General features: G+C 28.0%; 3 protein-coding genes across 6 annotated transcripts; 1 reads left to right on the top strand and 2 right to left on the bottom strand.

Annotated features, from left to right (window-relative positions):
• Positions 1-1,006: 1,006 nt before the first annotated feature.
• On the bottom strand, positions 1,007-2,501 carry LOC146872842 (uncharacterized). Its single transcript, XM_085658885.1, has 5 exons — positions 2,359-2,501; positions 1,825-1,911; positions 1,591-1,675; positions 1,336-1,424; positions 1,007-1,261 (listed from the first exon to the last, which is right to left on the bottom strand). The coding sequence occupies exons 1-5, from the start codon at positions 2,434-2,436 to the stop codon at positions 1,061-1,063; spliced, it is 540 nt and encodes a 179-aa protein (XP_085515011.1). The 5' UTR covers positions 2,437-2,501; the 3' UTR covers positions 1,007-1,060.
• Positions 2,502-2,843: 342 nt separating this feature from the next.
• Positions 2,844-3,862, top strand: LOC146872843 (uncharacterized). Its single transcript, XM_085658870.1, has 3 exons — positions 2,844-3,170; positions 3,248-3,401; positions 3,801-3,862. Exons 1-3 carry the CDS (start codon positions 2,844-2,846, stop codon positions 3,860-3,862), a joined length of 543 nt encoding a protein of 180 aa, XP_085514996.1.
• Positions 3,863-3,884: 22 nt separating this feature from the next.
• On the bottom strand, positions 3,885-6,743 carry LOC118449953 (uncharacterized). Of its 4 annotated transcripts, XM_085658736.1 has the most exons (8): positions 6,314-6,743; positions 6,061-6,205; positions 5,337-5,583; positions 5,153-5,270; positions 4,854-5,086; positions 4,618-4,764; positions 4,356-4,535; positions 3,885-4,143 (listed from the first exon to the last, which is right to left on the bottom strand). In XM_085658736.1, exons 2-8 carry the CDS (start codon positions 6,113-6,115, stop codon positions 4,005-4,007), a joined length of 1,119 nt encoding a protein of 372 aa, XP_085514862.1. In that variant the 5' UTR covers positions 6,116-6,205; positions 6,314-6,743; the 3' UTR covers positions 3,885-4,004. The 4 variants fall into 4 exon arrangements, with proteins under 4 accessions (XP_085514862.1, XP_085514864.1, XP_035741086.2 ...); XM_085658738.1 differs by lacking the exon at positions 6,314-6,743 and having other exon boundaries at positions 3,887-4,143; positions 6,044-6,189; XM_035885193.2 differs by lacking the exon at positions 6,061-6,205 and having other exon boundaries at positions 3,889-4,143; positions 6,412-6,736.
• Positions 6,744-6,840: the final 97 nt, after the last annotated feature.

The raw sequence follows: 6,840 nt of genomic DNA on the forward strand, positions 1-6,840 counted from the left end.
AGTATTCTTATCTTTAAATCTGAAAGATTATGAAGAATTCATTATAGAATTATTGCTTCCTTTTAAATATACGTTATTATTAATAATTTTCTTTATTACTATAATTTCGACGAAAAAGGGCATTAAATGCCGCTGATTTTGGTGCTAAATTGTCAAGAGTTACACGAGTTCCTGGTTCGACGACGATGAAACTTAAAAAGTTCGTCGTAAAACATAATATAATCATGTAAATAGTTTCGATCTGCAAAGAGAGAATTCAAAGTTTCAAAATTTCAGATTTATTAGATTTAAATTCGTGATTGTAATTACCTTTACAATGTATCTTTTCTTAGTGCCATCTCGTGTGACATACCATTCACCATTAAAAATTTTTTTATAGTTTAGATTCATATCTTTTTACGTACTTTTTATTTCGTTATATTTTCATTTTATTCAGTAATATGTTCCTTTATTTTTTATAATTTCGCTTTGGTCAGATCCGTAATGTGATGATGATAGTTGGCTTTTAATTATCATCCATTTATTATGTATATGTATATGTATGAATATATGTATATACTTGCTTCATAGTTCACTTTGAGAAATAAAAAAAGAAAAAATAAATATAGATAGCACATATACCAATTTCGAAACAGTCGATCTCAAAGTTTTCATTGGAGTAAAAGTAATATCTTAATGAAGAGTAATGCAATTGAAATCAATTTTTTTTGTAAAGTAACATATCCTTCAATCTTTTAAGAATTTTTAATCATTAAACAGAAAAAAATAAAATGATAAAAAAAAAAGAAGTACGTAAACAAGCTCGATTAAGTCGATTTAAGATAATTGATAATTGGCTTAATTATGTTTTATTTTGTTTATTATATATTATTATTTGTGAACAGGAGAGATTTGTCGTTTATCGATATTTCATTTACATGATCATTTTTAATGTGTCTTTATTACGAACGCATACGAGAATAAAATGTAGTATTTTTTACTTTTTTTTTTTTTATAATTAGGAAGATAGATCGTAAAGTTTGATTTTGCTTTTGAAAAACACTTTTTCATCACGTTTATTTCATTGAATAGAATTTCGTGCTTGTCGATGGAACAGGCAAAATACTTGCAACCAGTTATGTACCATTAATATAGCTGGCAAGATCTCATCGCGTTTTACGTGTAGACCATCTAAGAAGAGTCTGACAAAAAATACTATTATCTCTACGATGATAACGCATAATTGCATTAGCAACCAGGGAGTGTACAGCATCGGGTATTCCTATTAATAGAGATAATAATCGAATGAAATTTTATATTTTTTTTCACAGTGTTTTCTTGCATCGTTATACTCACCGTAATAGCACCTAGCATTATCAACGTATAGTGTTCTATTCCAAGAATAGAAGTCATTAGTTTCAAATCTCTTTCTACGTCCCAAGTTGCTAATCAAAAAGATGTTAAGAAAGAAATATTTTACTTTTATTATAAAAATATTTTACATCTATATTTTTCTATATTTTATAATAATATAAAAATATATAAATATTACAAGAATAGATATATTAAACCAAGAGTCATTGATGGAATCAAACGAATATAAAAACTCACCCAAGTCTTCTTTTTTAGAACGCGTTGGACATCTAATTGGTACTTTGCAATTCATTGTACGTATAACATCAAATGTTGTTATCACCTGAACGATTTACGAATGAAAATTAAAAAGTATAAAAACAATTTAATTGAATTAATTGGAAGAATCGTGTGATTTTGATCAACCGTGTACACGTATATATATACACAAGCACACACGTTAATAATTAACAAGTACTACGATGGACTAACAGTCCCAATGATACCCAGCATGATGACGTATAACGGATTTCCCATGATATAATGATCGCACAGGTTGCATACCATTCGACCGACACGCTGAAATTTGAAGATTTTATTTAAATGTTTTTATTTACATAATATAATACCGAAAGGGTTATAACGATTAGTGATAACATTGATAGCTAACTAATCGTCCACCGTGTTCGTTGATTTTTCGTCTACCACGTATTCTCATATTTTTTAAAGCTATTATAACTTTGAAGAAAAAAAAATATATATATACATATATGTATATATATATGTATATATATGTATATATATTAGAAAGAATTCACGTTCGAGTAAAAAAAAAAAAAATTTTCACGACGTATAAATGATTCAAATTAAAAAACGATAAAAATCTTCATCATTTTTGCCCTCTGGCGTATGTACTTCGTAATATAAGTTCAAACGAATGATACGATCAGTTCTGATTGGTCATTTGTTAAACATTAATATTGATGGATATATGTAATATTATTTTTTTGTCGATGTGTAACTTACAGATTTTTTATTTTTCTCTATGATCGTTCCCACGCAAGATATAACAGCACGTTTTCCCATTTTTCTATGCTTGATCATTGTTTGTTAAACATTAACAACTACGTATATAATACTATTTCGATTTTGTTAGTTGAGGTTACAAAACTTAGATGCATTTCCACGGGGAGACTACCTTGACGTTTAGAAAATATAAAGATCAGGGTAGATGATGGATATCAAGTAGTAATCGTAAAAATTGATAATTCACTTGCATTTTATACTTCATAAGCAATTTATCACGTCTGATAAATCATTCGAGAATAAACGTGGCCTGCTAATATTTAGGATAGTCTGAAATTAGCAATTTTAGAGACATTAAGTCGCGTAAGATATCCGACTCGATATCCGATCGAATTCTGATAAAGTATTTTCGTATCGCTATTTCAACGTAGAAAAATTTTTTAGATAAAAAAAATCTTTGGATTATTTTTATATCAATAATAGCCATGAAAAATTATTTTAAGAAGTTGATTTATCATGAAGAAAAATTCGTGGCAAAAGGCACGAACAAACGAGAAGGAACGAACGAGAATGAAACTTATCGAACGATCCAAGCGTTCCTTTTGCTTTTAATCGTTCTAATGTTGTGTTATCATGGTATACGCAATGGTAGTTTCCAGTATGATCTTCTGGAGAATGGAGAAACTCGTTATGGTTATGCAACTTATCAAAAAAGAGAAGGAACATTTGTTAGTTTGACCTTGGGATATTCTTTTCATCGTTCTATCGTTTACACAGTGACTGCCATTATGTTTCTTTATTCTCTTATATCGGTAAGAAAAAGAAATCATCGATTTCATCGATCTCTTCAAATATAAAGTCCATGTATGATATACTGTTTACCGTTTAGAAAAATCCAGGCTGGAGTTTACCGATGATAATTTTATATTTTGCCGATTTGGTATGTGACGTAAGCTATGCGATTATTGCCGTTTGTCTATTCTTTCGGAAATTTCATCTATCGACGGCTATTTTTTATACGATCTTTATTATATTACTGATCAGTACGTTTTTTCTTTATGTTACGTTATTAATTAAATTTTACGAGAAAATTTAAACAAATGTGTCTGTGTCAATGTCATCATTTGTATTTTTACATATCTGCGTGTTATAACATTTGAAAATTTAGAACACATTTATAAAAATAAATTAAAACGAACATTTTTACATTTCTTTTTGAACTTTAAAGTTTCTTTTTGAATTTTGAAAGCGTGAAACGATCACTATAACATAAAAAATCATCACTTTCAAAACTAATGAATTTCGAAGATATAAGAAATCAGTAGCCAACATTTGTTTAAATTCTTCTGTTGACTTGAATGATTAAAAAAAAAAAAAAAAAAAAAAGAAAAGAAAAGAAAAGATATTGGTTTTGACGTAATAATTATTTCTCGTCCACGCAGCTGGAGAAATATGGGCGTGGTTGGGTGTCCTTCGCCTTTATGAGTATAGAACATACAAGTGACGGAAATCATTTACGAAGACAACATTTTTTATGGTATATTTTTTATTTTGCTTTCTTTCTTTCATTTAACGTATTATATATTATCTGTAATTTTCTTATAAAGAATATATTTATTTGTGATACTCATTATAATACTCTTTTATCATAAATGGGGTAACATGTAGCTGTAACTCAATGCACTTAGTAAAAATCCACGACGATAAACAATTGGACATTTTAAGGTTTCCAATGAGCACGTTCTAATGTATTTCAATATTCTAATTTCGTTGCAGGAATGTATTCTGTGAAAAAAAAAAAAAAAAAAAAAAAAAAAGAAAGAAAAAAAAATGAATATTATTACGTTTTATGATGGCTTATTTAACCCTTAAAAGCTATCATAGAAGCCAATAAAAAAATCAAATGTAATTAAATGTTTTTATTATTATTTAGAAATAATTTTTTTCGATAGCTCTTTAAGGTTAATAAGGAAAATATCAGAGAAAATTTGTCATACTGTGGACAAAACTTATTCATGGACTTAAATAATGCTCCTTCTTTACGAATCGATTCGTTTTTCGCTATGTCATTTATAAAATATCCTATAAATGCTTGACAGGGTACTCCAGCAGCTTGAATATCATTTTGAGGATCAATAGTGGCCAATCCATCGAATACACATTTTTCATTTTCTTTTCTTTACGAAGGAAGATAAACAATTATAATTTGTTTTTTTTTTTTTTTTTCATTTGCTTATAACATTATTAACTTGATCTTACTTGCACATAACTTGTGAAATATATTTCAGATTGCAATATAATTTAGGATCCAAAGCGATTCCGGATGAATTCCAAATGAAATACGCTTCGGTAGCTATTTTCAATATCTTATTATTTAAATTTCCAGCTACTTTAGAGAGATTGGTTCTGCAAGATCATCATGATAGATAACGAAAAAAAAGAAAAGAAAAGAAAAGAAATAGATAAATAAAGATGAAAGAGATCGATCTTCTTACCCTTGAAAGAAATTGTCGACGATGATATCGTGGTTTTTAATGTTCTCGTATTTATGAGTAATTTGATATCTCAAACGATCTTCTCGCATTATCCATAAAGATCTGGTTGCTTTGTTCTGTAAATCGATCGCATTTGTAATCGATCTAATTTCAGGCTCAAATTTCTTCGTCACTATAAAATCTTTCATAGAATCTTCCTTATCGGTTTTTTTGTGTAAACTTATTAGATGGATCTAAAGAAATTTTTTATTTATTTATTGTAGTTGTTCAATTAAAATACATTCAAATATGCCCTATACATTTAACTCTGGGTTCTCACGTGCTGCACTTTCAATGTGGCAAAGATCCATCATTGACCATGTACGATCTTCTTGTCTTACTGAGTATACATTGATCGATCTCTTATTAAATTCCTCTCTAGAAATATATATAAAGATATTTAGAACTTATAAGATGTATGCTAAATTAAATTTTTAAACACACCGGTGATTATCAGTATTCGTTGAGTTCGTAGGTAAAGAAAGAGTAACTGATACAATGATGAGCAAGACAAGATTCACCATTATGACGCATGCAATAAAAAAGACAAAGAAAAGATAAGAAGGCCACTTTTCCAATTGTTTAACGACTCCTTTCATGATCGCATTTTCGGAATTGAGTTTGGGAAATCCGATGAACTTTTTGGTACCAACTTCTGGTAACAGCAGGAGTTCATCTTCCTTATTCGATTCTGTTGATTGTTAAAAAAATCAGTTGTTATGATCGTTCAAAATTTAATCAATTAAACGTTATATATAAATTCGTACTCACGTATCATGAATGAAACAATAATAATAATAATAATAGTAATAATCTTAAAATCAGAATTTAATGCAAAAAACAAATGTACGATTTTCATTAACTCGATAACAGTTAGTAAGTCTATAAAACACAACCGGATAGATATTCACAATCACAAAAAAAAAAGTTAAAAGAATACAATTCATAGAACTATCCATATTAAATCCATCAAACATGGAGCAAAGGTACGTCGAAAAAAAAATAATGAATTATATATCAATAGAAGAAATCAAGAAACAATAGAAACAATAAAAAGTTACAATAATAACAAACATCCTTCCAATCGTTAGAATCATATCGCGATTAATTAAGCAATGAAGCTATTGATTACAAAATTAATAGATCCTCACCTGAATACATAACATACCATTAAAAAAATTGGTAATTTTAGAACACATATCTAGAAAATTTCTAAGTGACATTAGTCCTCTCAACGATAAATCATTATTTTAACTGTTGTCGAGAAATATTATCTGGCCAACAAATGTCATGTCTTGCGATAGAAATAGTATCTAATAATGGCGATTAATGAAAAGTTAAAAATAAGACAGTTTGAGAATCACTGTAGATTTAGCAATGAATGTTAAAAAATGAAAAGCTTTGTAATTTTGGAAACTCACCTGCAATTTTACTGAATTTATTTATTCTCTAATCAAAGGATAATTATCGTACGTCACTTCAAACTACTGGTATGTATTAAGATATATAATTTACTTGCCTTTTATATCGATCATGTTCTCCGTTCGCTTTAATACTGCGCTATCGTCGAAGAGGTCTTTAAGTTATTTGTATCGTCCGCCAAGTCAGCATTTCGCAACGAATTGTCGCATTTAAATAGAAGGAATTTTGGAAGTGCACAAAGATATTGCAGAAATACGATATATTAGGACGTACATAACCTCAAATAAATAATAACGAATAAAATATTTCTTCTTCTTTTTTTTTTTTTAAATTATAATTTTGTTTTCTTTGTCGCTTGTTTTTTTTTTCCATGCAATTGAATTCATTAAACCGATAATCAATTGTTCAAATATATTTGAAATATTTTCGTTTTAACAAAGAGATATGACATATAAAATAATAGGTATTTTTATTTATATAATATATATATATATATATATATATATATATATATATATTTTGCTTC

Source organism: Vespa mandarinia, chromosome 8, assembly GCF_050613455.1.
Source record: "Vespa mandarinia isolate Hongniang chromosome 8, ASM5061345v1, whole genome shotgun sequence".
Lineage (NCBI taxonomy): Eukaryota > Metazoa > Arthropoda > Insecta > Hymenoptera > Vespidae > Vespa > Vespa mandarinia.

What these genes read in the sequence shown, in the direction of transcription:
- LOC146872842 (XM_085658885.1), bottom strand. Translation starts at nt 2,436, where the DNA reads ATGATCAAGCATAGAAAAATGGGAAAACGTGCTGTTATATCTTGCGTG. An exon ending in TAGAGAAAAATAAAAAATCT is followed by an intron (nt 1,912 to 2,358) that starts GTAAGTTACACA and finishes TTCAAATTTCAG; the next exon opens with CGTGTCGGTCGAATGGTATG. An exon ending in TGCTGGGTATCATTGGGACT is followed by an intron (nt 1,676 to 1,824) that starts GTTAGTCCATCG and finishes TAAATCGTTCAG; the next exon opens with GTGATAACAACATTTGATGT.
- LOC118449953 (XM_085658736.1), bottom strand. Translation starts at nt 6,115, where the DNA reads ATGTCACTTAGAAATTTTCTAGATATGTGTTCTAAAATTACCAATTTT. An exon ending in AATTACCAATTTTTTTAATG is followed by an intron (nt 5,584 to 6,060) that starts GTATGTTATGTA and finishes AACAATCAACAG; the next exon opens with AATCGAATAAGGAAGATGAA. An exon ending in ATGAATAAGTTTTGTCCACA is followed by an intron (nt 4,144 to 4,355) that starts GTATGACAAATT and finishes TTTTTTTCACAG; the next exon opens with AATACATTCCTGCAACGAAA.
- LOC146872843 (XM_085658870.1), top strand. Translation starts at nt 2,844, where the DNA reads ATGAAAAATTATTTTAAGAAGTTGATTTATCATGAAGAAAAATTCGTG. An exon ending in TTCTTTATTCTCTTATATCG is followed by an intron (nt 3,171 to 3,247) that starts GTAAGAAAAAGA and finishes TTTACCGTTTAG; the next exon opens with AAAAATCCAGGCTGGAGTTT. An exon ending in CTTTATTATATTACTGATCA is followed by an intron (nt 3,402 to 3,800) that starts GTACGTTTTTTC and finishes TCGTCCACGCAG; the next exon opens with CTGGAGAAATATGGGCGTGG.